The sequence below is a fragment of the Corvus cornix genome, chromosome 8 (genome assembly GCF_000738735.6).
Source record: "Corvus cornix cornix isolate S_Up_H32 chromosome 8, ASM73873v5, whole genome shotgun sequence".
Taxonomy (NCBI): Eukaryota; Metazoa; Chordata; class Aves; order Passeriformes; family Corvidae; genus Corvus; species Corvus cornix.
The window spans coordinates 25,130,636-25,158,209 of record NC_046338.1 but is presented as its reverse complement, the minus strand read 5'-3'; the positions used below and the strand labels follow the sequence as shown (position 1 = coordinate 25,158,209).

Sequence of the window (27,574 nt, the reverse complement as noted above, 5' to 3'; positions counted from 1 at the left end):
GCACCATAAACTGCAGGGGTGTAGGTGAGCAGGTCTCTGCCCCCGGCCCAGGTGCCCTCACGTTCGGCCCTGCAGGTCCATCAGTACCCACGTGCTGCCCCTCCCCGGGAAGTGCTGGCAGTCCCCAGCATACACTGAGGATCCTGGGGCTGAGGACTCCGTGGGCATTTCCGTAGGGCATAGCTGAGCCAGATGTGCATTTCCAAGTGGCTCAGCACCTGTACCCTGAGCTGCAAATGCAAGGCCAGAGCAGACACCTACCCGCCTGCCTGCACTCCTGCACTGCAGGGCTCACTCAGCTCCTTCCTTCACCAAACCCACGCACGTCATGTCTGGAAACGGGTACTGAGGGGGACACAGAAGTGGTCCTTGTTGCTGTGTGAGAGACTTTATTGGGTCAGGTGTCCTCCCTCACAGGGCTGTCCCCCAGCCAGGACCTTTGCACTGCTCACAGCAGAGGGTCCCCCTGGCCCAGGCCTACATGAGGAACCTTGAGAGATCCTCCTTGATTTCAGCCTCGTCCCACGGCCCGTGGATGTTGTCCTTGAGCAGCTGGAGGCGGATGAGGCAGTAGGGGCAGAGGCAGGAGATGGCGAGCAGCAGGGATGCGAAGAGCACGGCGCCCACGCTGGAGACCGTGGCCAGCCCCGCCAGCGCTGCCAGCGCAAAGAGCACCGTCACCCCCACGTAGCACCGGGGCGTCCGGGCCTTCAGCTTCTTCTGCAGCATGGGCCACAGGGCGAAGATCTGCATGGCGAAGGTGACCATGACGAAGGCATGCAGGGAGCGAGGCAGGCGCGAGGCCAGGCACACCGAGGCGAAGATGGCCATGTTGAGGGACAGTGTGCTGGACACAATGGCAGCGTTGGCGCCGTAGTCGAAGAAGATGAGGTGACCCAGAAGCATGAGGGCCGACATGGCGTAGATGGTGTCCGTGCTGATGGACTCGGTCAGCGTCTTCAGCACCGGCGAGAAGCCGTAGGTGAAGGCGGCGAACACCAGCGTACTCTTGAGGTCAGCCCAGCGCGTCCGCCCGCTCGCCCAGCGCCCGGCCCCGCCGTCCACGGCATCAAACAGGACGTAGCCGAGCAGGGAGGACACCAGGGCCGCCCCGAAAAGCCCCTGCGGGCTCAGCATCCCGGCGTCCATGTACGACCAGGTGAGCACGAAGACGCAGACGCTGCACAGCTGCTGCACCACCGCTCCCGACTGGAAGACGACGGCCTGGTACCGGTACTGCCGGGCGTGCACGTTCTTCCGCAGCTCCTCCAGGAACCGGTGGTCCACGTAGTTATCGGGGAAAGGCTGTCGCTCGTACAGCACCTTCTGCCACCGCCGCCCGGGGACCGGCTCCATCGCCCCGGGGCGGGCGAGGGGGTTCCGCGGCCCCGGCGCGGCCGCACCTCCGCCGGTGCCGGAGGTGGCGCAAGGGACGCCGGGGCGCTCGCGGCCGCCACCTCCCGGCCGGAGCCGCGGGACACGCGCCGGGAGCCCCGGGCGGGGGCCGGGTCCCAGTGCCGGGCACCGCCGCGCCTGAGAGGGGACACCCCCGCCCCGGGCTGCGCTCCCCGCTCCGTGTGAGCTTCAGCAGCTTCTGGGGGTCGGTTCGGGGGACACCCCGGCTCCATGCTGGGATCTGCTCATCCCGAGAGCCACAAGTCCTTGACCTACACACAGGCTGCTGCCAGTGCGTGCTGGGGGCTGACTCGCTTCTGCCTGGCCCCACAAACCGGCCGGCCCGGCGGGAAGGAGGGATGCTTCTGCCATGGTTCCGGCACCGTGGCGAAGGGCTGTCCCCCTGCAGCCCAAATGCAGCCGCCGAGAAGGGCACAGCCGGTCGATGGGATTTAGCCAGGTCCTCTTTGTGCTTGGTTGGATAGCCCGGTGCGTGCCCAGCCTTGCTGCTGGGAGCATGACCCCGTCCCATGCTGCAAGCCCCCACTCCCTGTCCCGGTCCAGCGAGGCACTTGCTTTTCTGGCCAAACCAGGCTCCAGCAACCAGGCCAGGAATGTGGGTGTGATGCTATGAGTACAGGGTGCACTTCCCCTGCAGCTCCTGCCTGCTCACAGCTCAGTCCTGCCCTGCTCGAGAGTGGAGCAGGAGGAAAGCAGGGCTGGAGAGGTGCAGCTCTGCAGGGACATGCACCTCCTGTGGTGCCCATCTCCACAGCAAAGGGCTCAGCGTGTGCAGCAAGGGGACAGGGGCATATTAAAGGACATGGGGAGGTTTCACAGAGGCCAGAGGTATTTTCCCTAAGTCTGCTTGTGCTTAGGTGAGAGCCTTCCCAGCCCTGGAGAGGTTCTTGCTGTTGAGGAGCTGCTTACTTTGGCCTCACCCGAGAGGCCTTGGCCCAGGGCAAAGCAGCCCCAAACAGTGCCCTGTTTGTGCTGCGGGAAGGGGCATTCATGGCCCTCCTGTCACAGCGGCAGCAGGCAAAAGAACTGTTGGTTGTTTTCACCCCAGTGCCTGCCACTGGAGACTCTCCGAACAGATCCCACCTCATTCAGATACGTGCAGAGCAGCAGGTAACGCCCACACTGCTGGTGTGCCTTTGTGGGGGGCCCTCAGGCTGAGCCACACCACAGTGACATCTAAAAAGTGCCACCTCCCAGCCCCATATCACTGCACTTGCTCAGCAGGGCAGGAGCAGCTGCTCAGCCTGAGCAGGTACCCCATGCCAAGGGGCGATGCCAGCAGGCTCCAAGCCAGGATGGAGCTGGACTCAGTTTTAGCCGCCCTCCCTAAAAGCCCCCAGCCCCATACTTTGCACAGAGCCATGCATGTGCTTCCATGTGCACAAGCCAGTGCCCACAGGGACAGGGAGTGCTGCCAGCTCCTGTGATTGCTGGCATTGCCTTGGTGGCCAGGGCCTGGGAACTTGAGATTTTGAATGAAATGTCATTCTCCCAAAGTCATGGAGTAAAGCTGGGGCATGCAAGAGGAAAGCTGGGAGGGCAGTATGCCGCTCCTGTTGCTCTGAGAAGTGCCATGAACCACCACAGAAGAGGACTGCCACCTGCCATGGGCATGGGCTGTGCTCTCGCTGTGAGTGGTGGCAGCAGGTTTGGTTTGACCTGGCCCTGGGCTCTTGTGCACATCTGTAATGCTTTGGGGACCAAGAAGAGCAGGCTGGGCTGGGGCATGAGGCTGCTTCCACGTGATCAGGTCCACATAGAAACCCCTGTGGAGTGGAGAGAATAGAGGTGAGGGGTACTTCTTGTGCCCCTTGAAATCTCCTCTGCTGTGAGCCAGCAAAGTGCCCTTTGGAGGCAGGGAGAAGGGGGAGACTGGGGTTGGTCAGTGACCCACAGCACTCCTGAGCCATGCTCGGTGATGCAAGCTGTGGTGGCAGCAAAGCAAAACCCCTCTAGGAGATGCCAGCACAGCAGCTGGAGCCCCCCACGGGGTGCCCACCTGGACAAGGGGATCACTCTGGCACTAGCTCTGCACCCTTGGCAGTGCCAGCCCAGTGCCAAGACCCACAGGGCCTGGCACCCACCTGGTGCTTGGGAGACCCCAGCAGGGTCTGGGGAGAAGCAGCTGCCACTGCTGTGCTGGCACTGTGTCCCTGGGAGGGGACAGCATGTGCTCTGCCACGTATGATCGCACCGCCCACAGTGCAAAGGGCAGCTCAGCGCTGCCCAGGTGGCCCAGACTTTGCTGCTGGGCAGTGACTCTCCTGCCTGCACAACTGTCCCCGTGGGACCCACCACGGGACCTGCCACGTCACTGTCACTGGCCGGCCCTGCTGCTCACAGGAGTGCTGTGGAGTCATCCCTCACCCTCCTGGGAGCGCTCCTGGCAGGGATAAGCAAGAGCTAAGGTCAAGAATGCAAAAGTCCTTTGTGAGCATCTAAATTCCCACTCTGGGTTCTGTACCACAAGACCTCCCTCACCTCACAATTTGGTGTCCCCAAGTGCCACTGGCCTCTGGAGAGGCTGTAGGATGGTGAGTGCTTTGAGCCCCTCTGCTGAAATGCAGGAATGAGGAGCTGGATGCCATAGCACTACAAACTCTGGGTATGCTGAGGCTTGGCTCTGCCCTGCCCTTTGCAAAGGGACCCCACTGCAGATTTGTTTAGTGTCTTCCAGCTCTGAATGTTTGAATACAAACATTTGTTTGGAAGGAAAGCTAGAAAAGGTGATAGGCTGGGACTGGAATAGCTGGGATTGATCTAAACCTCCACTGGAGATATTTGAATATCAAAGTATCACAGGCACTGCACCCCCGCCACTGGCTTGGGGCTGCCTCCAGGTGTGTGATTCCCCTCAGGACGGGACCATCACTTGTGCTCCAGAGATAAGCTTCAAAATAACTAAACAGCACACTCTGCTAAGGGTCTGAGCTGGCCTGAGGCTGCATGGATGAAGGATGGATCCTGCACCTCAGCCAGGGCTCTTCCCCTGCATCCCTCTGTGTCACCCCATAGTAATGACACAGCACAGCTATGGACTCTTGGGCCTCGTTTCTCTGCCAAGCCATCCCCCAGCCTTCCCCTTTGACCCTGGAGCCAAACCCTCCCTCCGCAGGAATGTTTTTCAGGGATGGGGGGGAGGTTGGCGCAACTCCAGCTGCTGTGTTTTTCCATGTCCAGAGACCGTCTCCTACCTTAAAAGGCCCCATGACACGGGCTGTGTCTGCTCTCCTGCAACCACCTATTTAAGGATTGTTTGGATTCAGTCCCCAGCATGGACTGGGATGACACCAGCCCTGTGCCTTGCAGCTGGGCTGAGCCCTGTGGGGGAATCCTGGGGCAGACAGAGGGCTGGTTGCCCTGGGAGCCCCGCAGTACCTGGACATGGAGGAGTCCGGTGCTGCTCCAGCTCTCCAGGCATCTCCTTTCCCTGTGTGCAGGTCAGATTTCCTGAGCTGAGCTGAGGAGGTACCAAGGCTGCTGGAGAAACCCTGCTCAGAGCCGGGCAGAGCAGTCCAGGAAATTGGGATTGGGTCTGAAAAGCCCACACCAGACTGGCGTCTGCCAGGGCGGGGTTTGGGATATGCTGAGCCTGTTGCAGGGGGAGAAAGATGGGAAGGCTGCTGTGGAACTGGTTGAGGATGTGAGTCAGGGGAGGTGTGATGTGGAAAGGCACATGCTTGCAGGGATGTGACCTCTGGAACACACAGCACATGGGCGGCTGTGAAACTGAGCTCCCTCGCTCCTGGCATTCCCTGATGGTCAGCATGGATCGCTGCAGCCCTTTGGCAAAACACCCTCCTCACCACCCAGCTGGGCTCTGGAAAGAGGGTCAAGCCAGCCCAGCCCAGGGCCTGGCCAGCTCCAGGGCAGTGGGTCAGCAGGACCTGTTTTCTAGGGGAACTTCATGAGGGTCAAGCTGTCACCTAGTAAAGGTATTTTTGGTTTTTAATCTGCTTTAAAAAAAGAAAATCCCTAGGAAACTACAGCCAAAAATGACATCAGCAATGCACTCTGCCAGTTGCAAGGTGCTCCAGGATGGGGTGAGTACAAACTTCAGCTGCTCAGGTAAGCTCAGCTCAACCTTCAGCCATATGTGGCACATCCCTGACACAGAGATGCAGGGAGGAAACCAGACCTTGGGGATAAAATAATAAAACCTGCCCATGGGACCTGAGCATGGGTTGTCATGGAAGCTGGAAGGTGAAAACTGAGATTTGGGAACAAGAAGGGTCTATAGTCCACATGGGTGTCTCCAAGACCTGGCAGAGCAGGGCTGGGGCTCCAAAACAAAGCTTTGCCAAGTGATTTCTCACTCTGTTCCTCTTTGTTTAGCCCTAAATTTGAAGCATAGCGATGGGATGTGAAGTGCTGAGCCAAACTCTTCCACAGTTGGTGAAAAGGCATCAAGAGCTGCAGGTGGCAAAACACTGAAAAACCCAACTGCCCAGAGGGTAAAAGCAACGTCCCCCCAGGGTGGTGGTGGCTGGAGCCACACGCCAACTTCCCAGTGCCAGCTCTTCCCCCATCCTGAGCCTCCTACAGCAGCCACTTCCCTCCCCTTGCACCTCTGGGACACAGTGAGAAGCGTGAAGGGACCCAGAGTTTCCTAAAAAGGTTTCTACAGTCTGCCCAGGGGATATTTTTGGTCTACAGATGGGGAGGGGAATACTGGATGGAACCACATATGCAAACACTGTTGGCTTTTACAAGACGTGTAGTTGGGGAAAAATTTGGAGGTTGCCACTCAGTGTTTTACCCTGGTACGCTGCGAGAGGATCCTCCTCCTGTGTGCTCACCTTCCTTTTTGCCTAGTAAAGAAGAAGCCGTTGTTCAAATACAGCATCGCTTCAGCCCGGAAACACGGCAATTTCCCAGGAGATATCCACGCCAGGAGCCCTCCCTGCCCTCTTCCCATGAGCATCCACCTGGAGCCTCCAAGCAGGAGCCCACATGCTCCGTAAGAGCAGTGCGATGTCGGGGCTGAGGAGTGTTTTACACATGCAGTGCTTGTGTGACAGTGCTCCCTGCAACACGAGCTCATCTTGCCCCAAAGCGCAGGGAGGGGGTGCCTGGCTGGGCGCTGCGGGACGTGCCTATTCCCCTGTGAGCATGTGAGTCCCTGAGGAGTGACATTCCTGCTACCAGCCACCCCCTACCCCTCTCCCTATTTTTAAATATCTGGCAAGGAGGGGATGCAGCCAGGTGGGAATTTAGTTTATTTTAGTAGTCGGCAAGAACGGGAAGGGGAAGGGAAGCAGCTGAGCCTGTGGCATTCCCTGTGTGTGCCTGGTCAGCCCTTTGGGTCCCTCATCCCCACCACTTGTATCTAGCCGAGGTGCTGATGCTCCTGTGTGGGCTGTGCCAGCCTCCCGTGTTCTTGGCACTGCTGCCCAGGGCTCTGACCGCCCTCCAGCCCCAGGGATGTGTGGGGGTGGGTCTCAGGTTTGGGTTTGTGTTGAGAAAGCCACGGATGCACTGACCTGCTGGACCAGGCGCCTGTGACATCCCCCACTGTGGCCTTGATTTGCACATGGCCATAGAGGAAACCAGCCCCAGGCTGCACCAGGTGCTTTCCCAGCCCCTCCTCTCAACCCAGGGTGAGAGGGTGAAAAGGGGAAGCTTTAACCCACACTGTTCTCCTAGAAATAAAGGCTAAAAAAAACTTTACACCTTCATAATGAATTTTGCTGTTTCTCAGTTTCTGCAGTAAAATTTGGTTTTTCTTTTCCCAGGGGAGCTCAGACAGCAGCTGTTGGGAAGCACCCACCGTGGTTCACCCCCCTGCAAGCCCCTGGTTCCACACCACGTTTCCATCATGAGATCAAGGATTAATTTTGATTCTCTGTGTCTCAGCTGTCATCAGCCTTTGGACTTTCCCCATTCCATCAGCCCCATCAGATGGCAAGAGAAGCTCTCCAGTGGCTGACCATGTTTGTCTTCTCCAGCACACAGTGGGCTCTGCACTGCTGTCACAGCACTGAGCCAAGTGCTGCTGAAGGTTGTGCCTGGAACACCTGCCAGCCAGGCTAGGATAAGGTGGGTCCCTTCTCCAGGAAGCCATTTTCCATCCATTCCCAATCACTGGCTGTAGGAAAGTGTGTTTGCCGTCATGCAGAGGCTCTGTGGTTCTGAAACAGGGCCAGGAGATGCTGCAGCTTCCTGCTGTACCCTGCCTGGGCATCTCCACTGGAGCAATCATTTTATCTCCTATTTCTAGGCAAAGTTAAAATTTAAATGAAGCCACGTGAAATGAGAAATCGAAATACAAATGTTTTAAAAAGTGACATTCCCACTTCAATTCATTTTCTTCATCTTACATGAAGTTTTGACTTCCAGGTTTTGAGCCACTAAAGAGGGGGCTCAGAGCCAGGTGGAGGAGACCTGGACCCAGCTGTGCCCCCCAAGAGCTGCCCGAGGGGCTGTCACAGGTGGTCCTGGAGCTTTTGGGAGCCGTGGCACTGTGCCACCTGTGCCAGATTTCAGAGGCTCTTTCAGGCAGGGTCAGGGCTGCTGGCTGGAGATCTGAGCAGCGGCTCTCCTGTACCAGGCCACGCAGCCCCAGTCGGGTGTCACTGTGTCCCTGCCTGCCAAGAGCTGCCCGGCGCCAGCCCATGTTAATTAACCCTAACGAGGTTAATTAACCCTAACGAGGCTCCGTGCACAGAGCGCTCCGGTGACCCCGCCTGCAGGAATCTGTCGTTGGATCAGCCGGTCACTGTGACCGAGGTCATCTCGGCATCTCTCGGGATTTAAAGGAGTGTGGAAGTAGGAATCAGCATCCATGCAGGGGGATGCCCACATTTGGGACCGCAGAGGCACAGCCCATGTGTCACAGACAGTTTGCTGAGTGATGAAAGAGCAATTACCAGCTCAGCTGGAGGCAGAGCTGCTCCTGTTTGATTTTCCAAGGTAAATTTTTCCAACCTTTATTTTTTGCACACCTTTCCTTTTGGTGTCAATTGCAGAAGAAGTAAAAGAAACTGAGGATTTTTTAACAAGTTTTATGCTGGTTTGCTGTATTCTCTCCTGCAAATGGTTAACGCTTCATCTGAAGTCAGAGGAAGGTCTCTGAACCAATTTTGCAATTTACAGCTTTTCCTTTACCAAGTAAGAAACAGGCAGGAAATTAAACAGGAAATTGTGTCTGGAAGGAACAAAAGTTGCGTTGTCAGAATCTGCTTATGAAAGATTTACTTTATTTTAACCAGTAAGGAGCCAAGATCAATAGTCAGAAAAGGAAGGAGTTTGTGTGAATTAAATCACACGTAAAAAAAAAAAAAAAAGGCAACACTTGGGAAAACAAGAAGCCTTTGTAAAGAGCAGATAGGGATGAATGGGAGAGAAGGCTTTGCCACTGCAGCAAACAAATGCTGGAAAGTGCTGAAAGGCAAAGGCCCAGGGTGTACCCCAGCATCAGGTGTCTCTCCAGAAGTCAGTCCCAAAATGCCCAAATCTCTGGGAGATAACTCTACAGCCAGGCCTGTTGGAGTGTTAGAGTGCAATGGATGAGTCCCATTGCTGTGCAGGTAAAACAGCAGCACCTCCTCTTTCCTCCTGCTCAGAAGGTGTCCTGTGGGTGGCCACCTCCAGCTTTCCCTACTCGGGGTGCCAAGCACCACAACCCAGGTTTTATTCCTGGCCAGCAGAGTGATGTTCCCTGCCCTGGGGACACAGGGTGAGTGGTGGCTCAAATTCAGCCCCAGAACTTCATGGAAACTGCCCCAGATCACCTCGGCCTGGGGTTTTCCATGAGGAATTTGGCCAAGAGCAAGCAAAAAAAACCCTGCTACAGATGTGCAGCACTTTTTGAGAATCCCATGCAAATATCTGCTCCCTGGTAACCCCATGGTCCATTGGGTTTTGGGTTAGTTAGGGGCTCCATTTGGGAGATTGGGTAATCTGTAATTTTTTTACTCATATTGTTCATCTTATCAATGGCTGAGAAACAAGCTTAGCAAGCACTGGTTTGTGGGTATGGCAAAGGTGGGGACATCTAGACCCCGCCTGGCTGATCCAGGCTCTTCTGGGGGATGCTCATACCTGACGGGACTGACTCAAAGGGGCTTTTTCTCCAGGATCCCAGCACTGTGAAGCTTCCCCTGAAATGATGTGTCCTCCATGGCAGCTCTTTGGCTGTGTTTGGTCTAAGCTGTGGTTACTCCCCAGTTGTTAATGGGATCACAGTGCATGTGGGATCTGTGCCAGGAAGGAGCAGCCCCATGGGCTGAGCCACTGTGACTTCACAGCCTTCTCCAGTCCTCGAGGATGCTGCAGGAATTCCTGTCCCGGGAGCACAAGAGAGGCTGACACCAGAGACAGGCTCAGCCTGGGGCAGAGCTGAGGCCAAGAGCTCTGGCTGGCAGTGCTCAGCAATGGGTTAATGAATGTTTACCAGCTCTTCCAGCAGCCAGATAAGCAGTTGTTTGAATTTCCAGTGCTTCACGGATGGATGCTCTGGTCCTGGCCACCCCCAACACGTGCTTTGTGGCCAAGGCTGGGGGGATGGGGAAATGCCCCGAGGCACCCCCCAGCCCCGGTGGGGAAGAGGCACTCCCGGACCTGGTTCAAACAGCAGCGGGTGGGACCAATGCCGCTGCACCCACACCTAGGGAGTTTCCCGGCGCTGGGGCAGCTCCTGTGGCCAGCACAGAGGAGTGTCCCTGGTCACACGGACCCGCTGGGAGAGCCCCCAGCGGGCACTGGCTCCGGGGACGCGAGGCACAGCCGCTGCCAGAGCCACCCTCCCGGACACTTCCATCTCCCCATAATCCGTACTGTGGTTTACTCACACACTAGCACAGCCTGTAGCGCGTTTTCCTCTGCTACAGGGTCCTGTTCAATTCCACGGGTTTCTTCCAAAACTTACCGGTGACTCGCACAGGAATTCCCTAACGAGTCACGGCCTCTCCCAGCAGCTCCAAGCCAGGCTTCTCATTAATGCGTATAAATATCTCAAAGATGGGTGTCAAAAGGATGGTGCCAGGTCTTTTCCGTGCTGCCCAGTGACAGGATGAGGAGCAAAGGCCATAAACTAGACCATCTCAACAAGAGGAAGAACTTCTTTCCTCTGAGGGTGGCAGAGCACTGGAACAGTCTGGCCAGGGAGGTCATGGATTCTCCCTCTCTCTCTCCCACCTGGATGTGGTCCTGTGTCACTTGCTCCAGGTGACCCTGCCTGGGCAGGGGGGTTGGACTGGATGATCTCCAGAGCTCCCTTCCAACCCCAACAGTTTGGGATTAAGTGTGGGCCAGCAGGTGTTGCTTTGCACCCTGGGTCCTTGCTTGCCTTCTGTGCTGTTATTCCTCCATTTTCCAAACAAACACAGCAGGGATCCACCCGGGATCCTTCTGCAATAGCCCCCTCCTCAGGCACTACAGGACAGGCTGTTTCTGCCACAGGATGACCCCTGGTTTGCTGGGAGGGTGTTTTAAACTCCAGTCTGTCAGAGATGGGGCACAAAGCTGGAAAGTCTCCCTTATCCCTTCTCCATGCATTGGCTGCTGTCTGTGGCATGTGGAGCTCTCAGAAGGGCAGAGGATGCCAGGTGTTAACAAAGGCACAAAGTTACAGGGTGAAAAATCAGGAAAAGAACAGACACAAAGACTTTCCAGAGGTTTCCATTGCTGGCTGGGAACATTCACCTGCAGTGGGCTGACTCCACTCATGCCACCCCGCAGCTCTGTAAGGGCCGGGTCATGGGGCTGGAGCTGCTCTGGGGAAAACAGCAGCTGTGACCTGCTGCTGCCGAGACTGCCGTGATTCACACCCTCCCTGCAGCCTGAGCTGTCCTTCCTCGTTCAGAGTCCTGACATGTGCACGTTTCCAGCGTGGCATCCTCGTGACTCATCCACCTTCGCCTTCCAAGGCTCCCTGTGCCGGGCCTTGCTGCCCTGGCTCCCCTCGCGCTTCCCGTCATTGGGAACCCCGATCCCCGAGTATGTTTTTGGCAGGAGTGAGCCGCAACGCAAGTTTTCCTGGCTCATTGTAAAGACCAACGCTGCAGATGGGCAGATTTGGGCTGGTTATCCACAAAATGCCTCGTGTTTTGGTGACAGCTGGTGCTTTTCTACCAGTCCAGTGTCAGGGGAGGCTCCCCTCTTCTGTCCCACATTGCCCACAGACGCTACCTGGCTTGTATTCCCTGAGCGTCTCCCAGCAGCACTCCCTGCTAGCGCCTGGCTGTGCTCGGCCTCCGCTCCCACAATGGATATAAACGTGCGCTGACACATTTCGGGTGTGCCCACGAGCAGGGGGTGAAGCCGAGCCCCGCTGCCCCTCACAGACCCCTCGAGGCGCCCGTAAAATGGCGGCCGGAGACGGGCGCTGCGTCCCGTCCGGCCCAGAACTACAACTCCCGGCCTCCCCCGCGCGGCTTTACCTCTGCGGGCTTCAGCTCTCGGCAGCCTCTAGAGAAGCCTGATCAAAATAAAAAAATAATTAAGAGCTGTCATGTGGGAGTGCCGGTGCTTGAAATGTCCCTGGAAACCTAGGCAGCGACGCTCCTCGGGTGCCTCGCCGCCGGTGGTGGTTTGGCCGCCAGCCGTCGTTTATCAGTACGGCGATTTCCCTTTAACGGCTTATTTGCCCGAGACACCTCACAGAGCTGGGTCCTTGGAAGGGCGGGGAAAGACGAGCCCGCTGCCCAGTCGGCGGGGCCGGGGGGCGGGGCCACCCGAGGGGCGCTAAGGCCATTGGCTGGCGGCGCGGAGCGTGTGACGCGCATCCTTCCAGCTCAGCGCGTGACACGGTAAAAGGGGCGGGGCGGGGGCCCGGCCCGGCGGGTAGTAACGGCCGCGCGCGCGCGGGGAGGGGCTGTGCGCAGCAACGGTTGTTCCCCCTCAGCGCTTCCCGCCGCGCGTCCCGGCGCCGCCGCTCCCGCTGCCCCGGAGGAGGATGCGCCGCCTCGCCCCGGCCGCGCCAGGTAGACGGGGGAGACGATGAGGGAGCCGCCCTGCCGGCCCCTGGCGCTGGGCTCCTGCCTCCTGCTCTGCGTTCTGCTCTGGTGAGTGCCGGCCTCTCAGCCCCAGCGCCGCTGGAGACCCCGGGCCGCGCCCGCTGCCGCGGTGGGGAGCTCTCCCTGGGCGGGATGCGGAGAGCCGGGGGTCGGGAGGTGGGAATGGGGCCCTGGGGAGTCACAGAATCCTTAGGGTTGGCAGGGAGTTCTGGAGATGATCCATTCCAGCCCAGGCAGGGTCACTTGGGGCAGGTGACACAGGAGCGTGTCCAGGCGGGTTTTGAGTGCCTCCAGGGAGAGAAAACCCCACGACCTCCCTGGGAAGCCTAGGAAGGGACGGTGCTTCGTTTCGGGTGGACCGGGATGTGTGCTCGTGCTGGCCAGCATGCGGTGTTCCCGAACGGAAGGTGACAGCTTTCGGGAGGGCGATTCCCGCTGCCGGGAGCGGCAGTAGTCACCCGGTGGTGTCAGGTGAGGGTTGAACGCACACACCGGGGTTCAAAGTTACGTGTGTGTTGTTGTTGCCTCTCTGTGCTTTTACCGGAGGCATCCTTGCCTTTCCGGTTTCAGGCTGAGCTCTTGCATTATTCTCTGGAAGATCGCGGTGCCTCATTCTTGAAACCCTTCTTCTGAGTCTGTCGGGAGTAGCGTTAAATTAGACCCAGTAAATCTTACTTTTTCATTGATTATGCCTTTGATAGTGTTTTTTATAGTGATTATCTCAACCGTACTTTGTTCCAGCATCTCCTGTTTGCTTTGTTTTCAAACTTCCTTAAGAGATGACATTTACCAGAATACAAATATTAGTAGAATATATTTCTGTATGTTAAGTTCCAACCTCCTTAAACCTTGGCCCTCTTTGAACTTGGTGATTCACTGTTTGAGAACTGATAGCCAGCTTGAACAGCAAACTGCAAATGGAACAGCCAGAGTCTGCTGTATTATTATAGTACAGTTCCTGTAGATTGTTCTACTTAAAAAAAGAAATCATCTTGAAGTTCTGGCTTGTCTCACAGTTTGATGAAGTGAGGGAGCCCAGGCATCTGTATCTACACAATCAGTTGCAAATCTGGTGCTGACGCTTGTGTTACTGTGTGTGAACAGTCCTGAAGCAGATTTGCTTTGTGTCATCACATTTTTGGGTTTTGGAGACAAAAGTGAATCTAAAAAGTGCTTGGAAACTCGGTTGCTGAGTTTACATTTAGCAAAATTTAAAACAAAAAAAGCTCCTGGCCTTGTGGGTTTGATCAGGTGAGCTGTGAGCCAGACAGCTTTGCTTTTGCTCCTTGAACAGCTAAGTTTCTTCTGAAAAGGCAGAAGGTTTTAGTTGTATGGCTAGGATTCCTGTTAGGAAAACAGTTTTTGTTTCTTGATTGGAGTGTCGTGAGGGCTGATAATCTGTTCCTGCCTGCAGGTAATTCGTTAGTGGAAGAGGTTCTCAGCTTAATGATCAATAGGTGGTCAGGTTGATTTTTTCATTGCTGTGTTCTTCGCCTGCTGTTTCAACAGAACTTGATTTTGTGAAAAAGTTCGGGCATCTAGTCCATGTTAATGAAGGGCTGTCATGTTTAACTATCTTGTTGGAATAATATATTTGTTTTGTAAATCTCTGACAACTTCTGTGTTCCTCTTTGGTGTGGTTAGGAGAAAATGGAGCTTTTTTTTTGTCTTACTCTTCAAAAGGGATTGCTCTTTCAAGCAGTGTCTTAACTGATCTCAGAGTTTGGACTGGAGTATCTCAAACCTTTTACAACTTAAAAAATAAGGGTTCACATTGTGTGTTCAGCTGGCTCACTGGCTGGTTTTGATTAGGAGCCAGTGGATTATTTAAATATTGAGGGATGCAACTCCAGTTTCCTAGTCCGCTGTGCTCATATGAATTCACATGAGAGAGTTTGAAAACTTCTGTCTTCAGGATGGCTTTGGGACCTGTTTTAATTTCAGTAGTCATGTCAGGGTTGTGATTAGAAAGTCTTGAAGTCTGTCGGTTCCTGCATTGTTGGTGGACTATATATGTTGATAAATTGTGAATTTATTTAACTTTTTACTGTAAAGAAAATCAGCACTTTTGTTCACTTAAGCATTTAAGAAACTTAAAATAGCAAATGGAAAGATTTGTGTTATAAATGTCGGCTTTTTAAATTTAGTTGTTTTGAAATGTAACTTTCAAAAGACTTAGTTCTAGCAGGAGGGACATTTCTCTTTACAGGTGAAACTGGTGGTCAGCAGATGATCAAATGGACCCCCAAAAGGCAGGGAAAAAAACCACTAGACAAAACAGCTGCTGAAAGAACATGCTGCTGGAATAATGAAGACAGAATAATGGACAATGATTGTTCTGCTTCTGATGAAGAAGAAAAGCTATGTCTCCTTCAATCAAGACACCCTCTGAGGGAAAGTCAAAAGCTAGTTACAGCAGACTGGGCTGAAATTAGACAGAAGGCACTAAAAAAAAAGATTTTGGCTTAGCCCAGGAGCCACTTCTAGCTCTGCCAATCAGATATGGCTGAGGGAATGTTGAACCAAAATGTGTGAAGATGTTTGGACTCCCTTATCTTATTTTTTGGTGTGCGTTTTTTTTTTTTTTTATTTTATTTCTGGATAGATGTTGCCTCTTTGTTTGAAACTAAGCTTAAAATAGGAATTTTTAAAATCTCTCATCATGTATTTTTCAAGCTCACCTAAGGAAGTTGGTTCAGTGGGAAAGTACTGGTTGATAAAAGTCAAGTGGTGGGAGGAAATAATTGATTAGACACTTTAACCAGAAGGTGTCACCCTGTATATTAAAAATGTGACTGTGCATTAGGAGATGTAGGAAAGTGCAGAAGCTTGAGTAGGGATTTGTTAGCCTTTTCAATAAAGGGGATGTGATGCTCTTTGGGAATGCAGGGTCAGAGTTATCAGTACTTGAGGCTTTCCGAAGTTGGAACAGACACAGCTCTGACAGACCTGAGCCAACAAGATTGTTCCAAGTTTCAGAAGAGTAGGATGGCTGCATGGCTTTAGGGAAATGCTTTTGATGGAGGTATGGCTTAGGAATGTAGTGCTCTAAAAATAATAGGCATCTGTGCAGTTTGGAGCTTCAACTGTGTGTGACAAATGACTCCTGTTGTCCTGAATTCACAGAGTTCTTCTTAATGCTTCAGTTAATCCCTTTGTGTGGATGATCATAATATAAAAAATATGTTTAAAACTTGGAGTGCTTTGTAGTTTGACAATATCCAGAGCTGAGTAAGTGAGTAGATTTAGATGCTTGTAGGATATCGGTACTATCTGAAGTGAAACCAGCTGTTACAGCTGTTTGAAGAGTAACCTGTATTAATTATTCTGACATCAGCTTTTGCCTGCCATAAGCTGCACTTCCAAAGTGTTAGTTGTGAGTTTAATAAGGAAATCGTGCATACAGTAATTTGTCTTTATATCCCAGAAAGTTCATTGCCATATCCCGACCTACTTAGGTTCTATTAACTCTGATACTTGGGTTTACAGCTGTGAGTAAAAGGAAGATGGGGATAAGTGCATGTGCACTTCAGGATCCTTTAGTTGTTACTGTGTGAGTATCCTGCATCAGGAAATGCTTTGTGTCAAAGTGATTTAGTAGCAAGATGTGCTGGTTTTGATAGCAAACCTCCGGCCTAGGAGCTCTGACTCTGAAATCCGCCATGAGAATGTACCCTGAAAATTGTAAAGGTCGGATTGGGTCAGTGGCACAGCCAGGAATGAAGCCTGTACAAGGCACAAGTACAGTGGAAAGGGATACTGGTTTTTATTCCCACCTATTAATGTGTAGATTCATGTGAATTTTAATGAGAGAAAATATTTCTAGTTTGGGTTTCCATTTTCAGTCTTGTCCAGTTTTGAAGGTGTGCTTGTTGAAAGCTGTAATGCAAGAGGAGCTCTGAAAAACAGTGCTGGACTGGCACTGTGATAACATCACGGGGGTTTATTGTGTGCTCCTGCTGCACAGGTGACAGCTGTGCAAATCACACTTTACTAATGGAGCGTTTGCTTGCCTCATTATTGACTTTTGCTTAAACCTAGAGCTCGCATCTGTTAATAGCAGAAAGGTGTGAGTGGTAGAGCTGGGGAGTGAGAGGTTTGTGTTCCAGTGTAATGTGCCTCTTACCATTGAAGTCTTCTTTTCAGCACAGTGCCCTAATGATCTGATGGGACTGCAAGTGTAACTTGCTTGTAGTGGGGCTCACAATTTTATCTGGTGATTCTCCTCATGTGTATGTAAATCCCTTCAGAGATTGATACTAAAATAAACACTGTGTGTGTGCATTTTATAGCAGGAAGAAATGAAATTATTTGGGCATTATTATAATCAGAACTGTTGTTCCAGGCGTCTGACTGCAGAATGGAAAGTATGTTCCTAGGTATGGAGTACCTTGTTTGGAAGTGTCTTTGCTCTGTGATTAAGGTTGGGACAAAAGCGGCACTGGAACTCTTGGGCTCCTAAAAATGAAAATTGAATCTGCCCAGCTTACAGCTTGCTCAAGTTGAAGGTGGTGTATGCAAGCAGGGGCTCTGGTGTCTTACGCAAAACAACTGCTTGGCTCAATCAATTATTGAATATTTACCTTCTAAAATTATTTGAAAATCAGTGAACTGCTTTCATGCAGTATCTTCTAAAAGATTTGTCCTAGAAACTTCAAGTTTGTTTGTTTGTTATGCAAATGGTGTACTAAAGTGGCCTCTACCCCATCAGGAGGTTGCCAGAGGTTGCCGTGTTGGTGTAAAAGACCCTGCCTGTTGCCTGAAATGTGCCTCCCTTGAGCACTTTATTTGAACTCTTTCTGAAATGTCTTTCTCTAACCTGCTATTAGTTCTTTTTAACTTTGATGTTCTTGCTGTGAGTCTTGTACAGAGTAGTTATTTTCATGTCTTTAGTTCTCATTACTAATCCAGCTTTTGGGAAGTTCCGTGCTTCTTTCAAGGGGAGGACACACAGTGTCTTTTAGTTAACTCTGGAGGTACTGCAGCCCTCTGCCTGGAGAGGGCGTTATTTTTGTGCGTGAAAAAATTTAACCAAGAACAGGTTAACCTAGAACTTGCTAAATCTAAAATCTTCCCTTGTAATTCTTGGTGGAAATACAGAACTGGTAAAACATACAGACTCATCCCAAAGCTTGGGTGAGTGAAAATGTTTATGTGAATGACAAACTGGATTGGAATATTAGTAAAAGGTTCCAGCAGTTCAAAAATTAACTCAGGTGCACAAAGGAATGGCAATGGCTTGCCTTGGTTTTGAAATGGCAACCAAGATACTGCTGAAATCTCTCATAGATGAAAAGCCTATTAAAAAGATACTATACAATATCTGGGAGGCAGGTGATAGTAGCTTTACAACGATCTGTGGTGAAGTTCATGTTGCTAAACTTACAATAACATTCCCCTCCTTGGCACTGTTAAGCTATGTTGCACTTAGGGTGGGTTTTTAGCATGAGGAGTTGGTGCAGAGCAGCTGCTGGTTCTGAGACTGCTGTTGCTATGCCTGTGTAGACAAGCGTATGAATTTAAGCAATGAAGGAAGTATTGAAAGGTGTGTAACTACACACTCTAAAAGCCTTAAAATTTACTCAGTTGTGTGGCTGTTCTGTTGTTTTCCTGTAGTCTTTGTGGTTGGTAGCAGGTTTTATGGTGGCTTTTTTCTGGAATGTGTGCTCTTCCCCAAACTCTTGCATCAGAGAAAATAACTAGAGTTTGAGAATGCAGGGAGCTTCTCATAAGCTGCAGTCTTCACTCAGTATTGCAGAAATCTGTTTCCAAGAAACACTAGGAACTGCCTGTTCCTTTGAGCACTTCCAGAGGGACACCTTTTGGGGGTTATGACTTCTGCCCTGCTTTAAGTGCCTGAAATAGGGCACCTGGATACTCCTTTCAAGAAAGAAGAGGTTTGTGTTTGTTTCAGTGCTACATTGGAACATGCATTTAATGTAGGTTGTTGTGTGTCTGTTAGGGTCGCAGAGTCCTGTGAGGGTGCTTTTACCTCAGCAGCCTTTTCCAGGAGAGGATGGGAGGAATGCTGGGAGCACTTTAAGCAAGGAATGGAGTTGGTTTCCGTTGTCTAACTTGGGACAACAGTAGACAGTCATAAACAAATAGTGTGTTCTCCCTCTGTCTTCTTGAATTTGATATCTGAGCATACCTTGGCTCAAGGCTGACTTTCTTCCTTGCCCCCCCCGGACTTACTGGAATGTATCCACAATCTCCAGATCAGAGCAGAGAGTGCAGATTCCCATGGGCTAAAGGGGGGGGATGCAGGACTACCCCTTCAGGCAGTAAATCAGTTAAATCTGATGAAGTATCTGGTGCTCCTGGAACCTCCTTTTGCAGGCTTTGCATGCTAATGGCATTTAAAATGCTGAAAGCCTTATTTTAAACCAATGGTTGGAATCTCATTGTCTGAAGCTATGAAATTCAGTATTGTCAGAAGTATCTTTGTGTTTGGCTCCTCTGAATAAGTGAAATAACTGTTTGGAGAGTACATTCTTTGCAAAGTGTGGGCAAGCTATTAAAAACTTAATTGCAAAATACCACGGAGTGGTAAAGGATATGCAGAAAAAAAGCTCCAATTTCAGATGTTTTGCATTTGGTTTTTTAAGCATGTGAATCAAGCTAGTGGTAGGAAATGAGGTGATACCAGTGCCTGGCTGGCAACATCCTTGCTTAGTCTAGATCTGTAGTTTTAGTTTTCAGCTTTTTTCTCCCTTAAAAGTCCGTCATAACTTTCAAAATTATCTTAGTTAACACATGCTGCTCTTCTGTGGTAATAAATGGCTCCTTAAATGAATGGTGTTTTTTGCTTTGGGTTTTTTTGGTCTTTTTTTAACTTATATTGAAAAAGATGAATGGTTCTTCTTTGCATTTATCAAGATGTATTTGCACTTCATATGCAGAAATGAGTGTTGTGTCTGGGGAGGTTGTGCTGCAGCAGTTCAGTGTCTTGTGAGTGGCTTTCCTCCTGTGACTGGTTGAAATAATGTCCTGCTCTTCATTTTCTATGACATTTACTCTATTCCACAGGCCCTTTTAAATACAAGTCCCCCTGGCTGAACTGTTGGGAGAGAAAGATTGATTCCATTAAGTTGCTGGGGGAGAGAGGGAGGATTCCCTGCCTTTGCTGTTTTTCCAGTGTTGCTAGTGGCTGCAAGGCAGGTTCCTGCTGACTGGAGAGTTTGGTTGTGGATCTGCTGAGCTGTGGATCTGCTCTCATTCCTGCAGAGTCTTTTTTCTTTGACATTTAGCTGGTGAAAGCAGTCGCAGACCTGTAGGACTTGTTCAAGGCAAAAGGTATTTTGCTACCTTCCTTGCCCTTTCACAGCTTTTATTATTTAAACCTCATTAATCTGAAGTCAATTACTCCTTAATGAAGAAGATGGTCTTCAACAAACAGGTGCCTCTTCCCTGCTCACAGGCCTGCTCTGCTGGCTCTCTACCCCTGGCCCAAACCCCTCCTCTTGCACAGGCTTATCTGAACTGATCTGTGAATATTTTGAGTAGGGAATTGTCACATGGCAGGCACGGTGACATCTTCATTCTCCCTCTTAGCTGTTGGACACTGGCACATCTGCACCTGTTGGTAATACAACCCTCTGAGATATGTCAGTGGTTACCTTGGAGGGAGACTGTTCCCTGTGCCTGCAGGGAGGGCTTGGAATTGGTACACTGGTGATAAATTCCTTTTATTTTCCCTTTGCTTAAAATTCCTCTGTCTTGCAGGTGTCAAATGTAAACTGTTCTGAACTGCTTCACTCTCCAGTGTCCAGAAATAGGTCTTGTTTGGGGAAAATTTATGAAATTAATAATTTAGAGGACTGAACTGAAGCTGTGTGTCAGTGTTATATGAAGTCTTTGGAAAGGAAAGGCTAAGCTGTTTCTCTCTGGGAAGATCAAATGGTATAAAAACTCCTCTTACCTTCATATTTTGGATTTTTTTTTTTTTTAGCTGTAGGTTGTATGATTAATTTTTCTTACCAGTTGTTTGTTTTCTACTTGATTTTTATGCCTGTCAGAACAGGTATCCATAGCTTCACTACCTCTGATAGTTTTCTGTGCCTCCTTTACAGTTACTTAAAGAGTTTCAGCCAAATCAGAAGTGGATGGTCCTTCACATGAAACCTGCCCTGCAATTTCAAAACCACCTGCACTTTTGAATTTCAGTGCGTTCCTTTCCAAAAGCAGAACAGCCATCAGCCAGCCATGGCCAATTTGTATAGCAATGAGTGTAGTGAACCATTCAGATAGGGGTGAGCAGCATTTCTGCTTCAGTGGGCAACCACAGCATGAGCCTGCCCTGAGAAAAGTAAAGATTCCCCCACCCACCCCTGCTCCTTTGTCTGAGCTTATAGCGTTTGCTTTTGGGTTTGTGCACATTAAGCTGGAAAGTTTGTAGTGTATTAGAGAAAATAGCTTTTAAACTGCATTAATGATAGGACAAAGAGTCATGCGTAAGTTCCTTTGTTCTTGAGATTTAATAGCAGGTGGTGGTTTGAGTCATACTTACAAAAATGGAACAATTGAAAACTTCTGTATCCATGTAAGTCAGCAACTGTGGGTTACCTGTTAGGAACAACCTCTTCATTAGAAGATCTACCTTGTACCTGAGACAGTATCTCTAGTGACTGATCTACAGCACTGTTTGGGAATTAGGTCTGCTTGGTTCTGAGTCAGCATTAAAATAATACTCCTGGGTCACAGGAAAGGGAAAGATAGATTAACAGATGCAGAAGCTGCTGTGCTTTCACTGGATGCACACTTCAAATTCATTAAACGCAAGGGGAATTTTGCTCTCTGTAAATTAACACTTAGATTCTCATTTTTGTTGATTCTTTTTTTAATGGTTAACAGAGGTGCTGTGCCATTTGGCAATTTATTTTCATTATGTGGTCTATCCTTCCAGCTAAAGAAGCCTGCTGAATTAATATGCAAAATGTTAAAAGTCAGAAGAAAAACATACTGCTGGTGGTCTTGATAAGGTTATTATTAATGTGATTTCTCCCAGACTGGCTGGTCTCACATGGCCTGGCATTCTGCGGGTTTGTGTTCTTAGTGCTCTGTCAGAGTTTGCTGGCAGTAGTTGAGTGATACATCCTGCAAGCTGCATGCTCTGCTGCAGTGGGGATCAGGTTTTCCTGTGGGTGCATGCACACACACAAAATGAATTCTCAGTCCCCTCCCTAGCTTGGAGGCCTTTTGGGAGACTTGAGGCATCATGTTGGAGTTGGGAAGTAGACCAAGAAGAATTTAAGAAAATAAGCAAATAAGACATTGGACACAGATTATGTCAGAGTAGCTTAAATCTGAGCTGCCAAACTGCATTCTTCTAAAAACTGTGTTTTGCCCTAGTAAAGCCTGATTTCTTGCATGAGATCTCTCAGTATATTAAGGCAAGAAATACATGCCTTCTGTGCTTTTTGTGCTAAAGCAGTTGTTAATGCATTTGTGAGGCTAGACCTTGTGTTTTAAAATGCTGATTTGCAGCCATTGCAATCTTTCCTTCTGCTCTGAAGGAGTTACTCTTGTTCTGTACAGCTTGCCCAAGATGCCCCCCAGAGTGGAAGCAAAATATGAAACAAATGTGTGTGCCTGTGGCATGAAGGAGAGGGATGAGCTACAGTATGCTTGATAATTTTTGCTGTTTCTGGTGTGTTTTTGTGAAGAATCAGGGAGTCCTTACATCTGTAAGGAGAGACCAGAGGTGCTGGAATTAAGAGCATGAGAATTTCATCATTAAATGATTGAAACCCCTTTTCAGAAGTATAAATGACTTGAAGTATTTGTGTAACTAATTTTTCCAAGTGAGAGCTAGGTAGTAAGGCCATAGAAGTCTGGTAACCATTCATGCTCTGAAATGAGCATCTTGTGCATAGGGTGACAGAGGTTTGATGGAAAACTCAATACAAGCGAGTAATTACATGATGGGATGGGAATTTAAGATGTGTGAGAAGCATATGCCTAATTCTCAACTGAGATATGAGACTTTGTACCTGCTACAATATGTGTTATTACTCTTTTCATACCTTATATTCAGTTCTTTATTTTCCGGTAACTGCAGCTGCTTCTGCCTGACTTGGAGGCTTTCATTTAGTATAGAAGAAAAGTGCTACCTCAAAGATAAGAGAAATTATTGTGGTGCTTTGGGGCTGAGACACACAGATGGAGCACCTTATTTGCTCATCTCCGTAATAGTATGTCAGATCCCACAACTTCCTTGTCCACTGTCTCTTCTATGGTGAGAGTCCTAGAGTGGCTGATGCCTGCTGACAGTCCCTGCAGATATATATATATAGATATATATATAGATATATATAGATATATATATGCATGAAACTTACAAAAAAATTTTTAGTACTTGTCTGTGGTCTGTTGTTGCATGGGTTCCTTCTTAGTGGAAGAGTTTACACTGCATGGACTTCCCAATAAAGTTGATATTCAAGTTTTTAAGAAAGCTGGTAATTCAGATTCCAAGCAATAGTGATCCCAGTTGTGTAAGTGAATCATGATGTACTAAAAATCTTACTGTTATGATTAATGTTAAGGCTGTTTTATTTCTCAAAACTGTTTTCAGAAGGTTGCTGGATCCAGATTTTTCCATGCTATAGACCTCTCTCCCCTCTGAGGAGAATGTGGCTCTTTTTTCAGGGTACAGGATGATGTTTGTATGGGCTCACAGGAGGTTATTCTGATCACCTGATTGTTATGTAAACGGTATTTCATGAATGGAAAATGTTTGTGTTTACTGGTGTTCCAGAATTGTTGAAGACTCCGTAAAAGCTCGTTAGTTTAATGTTCTGCTGGACTTAGTTGAAATCAGTGTGAAAACGTTTGGGCCTCCAAGCCTAATGGTTCACTGTGCAGATGCTCCCTAGGATGTGAAGACACCCTGTATGATAAGAAAGAAAAGATGCTGTTCTGGTACAAGTGTTTGTATAGGCAGTGGCTGCTTTTTTGCAGAAATAAATCCATTTCTACTGACAACCAAAGCTGTTGAAAAAAAATTACAAACAATTCTCAGAGGCTTTGCATGGTACTTATTAGTGTAACAATGTACATTTTTTAATGTACTTATTTTCTCTTAATTTTCTTAAATGTGCTTGATGATGTTGACTATACAAAATCTTCTCAGGTAGGCTTTGTACAGGGGAATAAGGAGATTTAGCTTTTTAGTCTGTGGCTTAAGTTTTTGCTTAGTAATAATTATTGGTAAAAATGTCTCATTGCTATGTGTCAAAGGATGTAGTTGATTCAAATTGTTCCTTACTTGCAGTAACTAAACTAATTTGTATCGGCTTTCACTTATTGATGTGGTGACACTCTGGCATCTAGTTTGGTGATACTTTTTTCTTTTGTAAGTAGTAAATTTGTAGTGTTTTCTGTTGCTAACTTCTTGAAGTGAATCCTCAGATGGATTGTATGAATGAATATCCATGACCTGTACATGTGTATTTTTTAGATGCCTCATGGGAACAGCTGAAGAAGATTGGGGGAGACAATGCTAAGGGAATTTTAAAATTTCATTTTAAATAGGGGTTTTTTGTTTGTTTGTTTGTTTGTTTTTGTAGGCTTCCTGTTTGGAATGTCTTTTGTAAAGACAGTCTTTCATCAGCAGTGCAATATGCTTCAGGTGATGCTTGTGCCCTGCCCAGTGAGGATGAAAATGTCCAGGAAAAGGTATGCTGCATACATCATGTTAATTACTCAGTCTGACTTGATATTAAATTTTAAAATAAGATTCTTCATAGGGTCTTCTTGGCCAGAATGTTTAATGTAGTCAGTTGTTCTGTGAGTTGTGATATCTTCCCAAGTTTTTGTTTTCCTTTGCTTCATTTGTTGCAGTTATGCAACAATTCAGGTGGATAGTTTGGGGCAAGAGAAGGAATCAATAGTAAAGTTACTAGTGGCTTGGTTTTTCTTTTTTTGTTTAGGGGCCAGATGTTAGAAGTGGGCATCAGGGAAAGTGGGTGGCTCTGTAGAGCTCAAGGAGGTGATGGGCTGGGTAAGTCTAGGCCCCATTATGCCAGTTCCATCTATGTTGTATTAAAAACAGTGTACAGATGATTGCTATCCTAAATAGAAGATTTAAGATTAATTGGTTTAAGTCAGTATTTATTGCTTTGTATTCCTTCTGTTCAATAAAAATTAATAAGGCTAAAATATGTTTATGAAAGGTGTAATAAATGTGGTCCCTTTCATTTTTACTTTACTCAGCACTTTAGGTTGAGTGTAATTGTCCCACCCTGATTAACTCATTACAAGTTTCCGCATATTGCATTGCGTAGTGAGTTCCCAAGCTGTTGAGTCAGAAAGTCATGGTAATTTCATTTATTTATTTACCCAGGTACAGAATCAGTCCTATTCTAAATGTGGGTAGTATTGATATGTTGGTGTTCCTATTTCCTCCAGAAGTCTGTAGTAGTGTTAATCACGGTCCTCATTCCAAAAAAGCTTTTATATGCCACACCAAACTTGGAAATTTTGTGTTGAGCATTCTAGCTGACTCAAGTGGAGAGCTTCCTGGCCATAAAAAAATCACTTTTAAGTATTGTAGGTTACTTAAGCATTTTAACAACTAGGGTAGCTGTATTTTTTGCCAGCTTGTACAGCCAAATAGCACTCAGTCCTATTCTTCTGGCTGCCTGCAAAAAAGTTGTGCTTGAATTTAATGTCTGATGCAATAATACTGGAAAGATTAAGTAAGCTTTGAGACTGGGAAGCCACTGGTGTGTGATTTCCTACTCTGCAACATTCTTCTTTGCATTCTATTAATGTGGCTGCATTGTTAAGCAGATTTCTGAACTTAAAGCCAAAGATGTGAAAACTAATATGTTAGACTGTTGTTTTTACTCATTAAAGAACACCTCTTGGGCATATGAGAAATCTTAAGCAAGTGTCTATTACTTGTAATTAGGCTGCTGGAGCTGTCCTGCTCAAAAAGAGCAGTTCTGCAGCCCTTGATCAGTTTGCCTTAGATCAGTTGTCTCTCCCAGCCATTGATGCTATTTCATCTTAGGGACTTGGATGTGAGCTAATATTTGGGGTAAAATGTTGCTTAGTTGTCTCTAAGGTTTGTCAGCTCAGATTTGTAGCTCCTGATCTTCAGTGCATACCTTAATGCTATCAAGTTAATATCATGTAGTGTTGTATAGCACAGCAGCCCACTTTGGATCTGTACACTGGCAGTATTTGGCCACGGGGTTTTAGATAGCCCTTATAAAATAAGGTGGGTGTAAATTTCTACCGCATTTCTTGCTGTGTTTTAAAGTATTGCTCAAAAGCAACTTTTGTAGTTGCATATTTTGTAGTCACAACTTTAAAAAGCTTGAAGGGCAAGTGTAAATGCTTGCTAGTTTTAGTCTGATGGGTTTAAAACTTTTCCCCTCAAGTGTTGATATTTTTTATTTTGTGAATTCACTGCACTTGTTGGTGAAGTTTTAGTTGTAGAAGAGCAGGTTGCTTTAAAAGGTTCTGGCAGATTTGTGTAATTACTGTAGTTCTCCTGATAAGACTGCTACAACTGAAATATGCCACGTGTTATTTTCTAATGGTTGTCTGATGCAAGTCATCTTAGATTCTTTTTTTTTTTTTTTTTTCTCTCCTCTTTTGGTCAGCAAGAAGATTGAGGTAGGATTTGTCAACATGGGAAGTCATAGCAGAATGAAGAACTTCCCTTAGCAAACAAACAGAATTATTGAAGACAATGCTAAAATGATCTTTTCAGGAAAGATTTAACTGAATTGTTTTAACTTGCTGTTGTCTTTGTGCAGATAAGATTTTTAACACAGGTGGGTAGTGGTTCTGAAGATTAATGTAGCTTAGTTTCTTGATGTTTTGATGGTGGAAGAAGTGCTGTTATTCATTGTGTCCCAGAGGCAGCTCCTCTGGCTGAGCATAGAAGGCCTGTGTGACTGCAGACTTACTGTTGTTTTACCTTTAATATCCTAGGGGGAAGAGGCTGATCCCAGACTGGAGCCTGAGCATGCAGACTCAAGTACGCGGAGTTACTCTATGGAAGAGCTACTCAATGACTTGACAAAATCTGACCAGGCAAGGCTTTTATTTCGTTCACTGTCTTCATATAGTCTTCAAATGCTTCTTGGATTTCAGTCTTTCATTTTGGTTATCTAAAGTTCATAGTAACCATCTATCACATTTCACCTGTACACAGGGTTGCTGTCAGACTTGTTTCCAGTAAAAGAGAGAATGTGTGAGCTAACAGACCCTGCGTTTCCCATGTGCATAAATAATGAGTAATTTAGTATCTGTAGGTACTGACTAAAAACTTTCCAAGGTAAATTAAAATTGGATGTTGTAGGTATGGATGTCTATTTATAAATAAAACATAAAAAGTCTTTTCTCTGAGGTCTTTTTATATAGATCAGACTTGGTGATTATAGCAGTCCATTTTAGCTTTGATCCTTCATGACTGCTATCAGTTTCATTTCCTTTGTTAAAATGGGAAAAGGGTTGAATTTCAGCTCTGTGCCATTGATACTGTTAAGTCAGTGCTTGGTGTTAAATATTACAAAGCCCACTGTTAAAGATGATTTATTTGATTACATATTTTTATTTTGTAGATTACAAGACAACATACATAGGACAGACATACTTCAGAATATTTATTTCATGGTTTGGGTGTTTAATTTTGTTAAATCTTCCAGACCTCTTCATGTTTAGTTAGATGACTTGGAGTAATCTAGCTATTGACAAGAGACTTTTGTACAATAGTATTTCCTTTTGCTGCAGGATTTAATCTGACCTGTTTCAGTGGTTACGTATGCTTTCAGATTTACAAAGCCTTATTTTGAATGTGCTTATGAAAACTGAAGACCTAGAACAAATAAGTCTCAAGACTACTAAACACTTGAAAGTGAAAAATGATTTATCTCCTTGTTCACTTACAGCATGGAATAGGCTTTAAATAATTTTGGACCTCCATTGGAGTGATGAAATTGAAAGCCTTCTCTGAAATTTAGCTTAGGATGAAAATAGTACATTTTATTGTAATGGGGCATGCAAATAGAACTGTTTCTTTTGATTGCTGCAATATTCAAGCTGGTTTTCTCATGGCAGTCTCTATAGGAATGCATCATTAAGGAAGCTGTTGCACAGGCCTGCTCCAATTAATATTTTTACATTATTATGTCAGACTACAGAAGAGTATTGCAACTATCCCAGAGTAGCACAGAATGCCACCT

General features: G+C 47.9%; 2 protein-coding genes across 7 annotated transcripts in view; one reads left to right on the top strand and one right to left on the bottom strand.

The window, feature by feature from the left end:
* Window positions 1–369: 369 nt before the first annotated feature.
* PIGC (phosphatidylinositol glycan anchor biosynthesis class C) lies at window positions 370–1,425 on the bottom strand. The gene has a single exon (XM_010409530.3). The coding sequence runs from the start codon at window positions 1,354–1,356 to the stop codon at window positions 478–480; it is 879 nt and encodes a 292-aa protein (XP_010407832.2). The 5' UTR covers window positions 1,357–1,425; the 3' UTR covers window positions 370–477.
* A 10,774-nt stretch (window positions 1,426–12,199) lies between these two features.
* The window catches only part of SUCO (SUN domain containing ossification factor), a 40,269-nt gene continuing 24,894 nt past the window's right edge, over window positions 12,200–27,574 (top strand). For 5 of the 6 annotated variants that reach the window (XM_039555979.1, XM_039555977.1, XM_039555975.1 and 2 more), the window contains exons 1-3: window positions 12,200–12,422; window positions 23,942–24,050; window positions 26,322–26,423. In XM_039555979.1, coding sequence (XP_039411913.1) covers window positions 12,358–12,422; window positions 23,942–24,050; window positions 26,322–26,423 — 276 coding nt within the window. In that variant the 5' untranslated portion in view covers window positions 12,200–12,357. Of the gene's footprint in view, window positions 12,423–14,583; window positions 14,943–23,941; window positions 24,051–26,321; window positions 26,424–27,574 lie in introns of all 6 variants that reach the window. The other variant, XM_039555978.1, reaches the window with a different exon arrangement.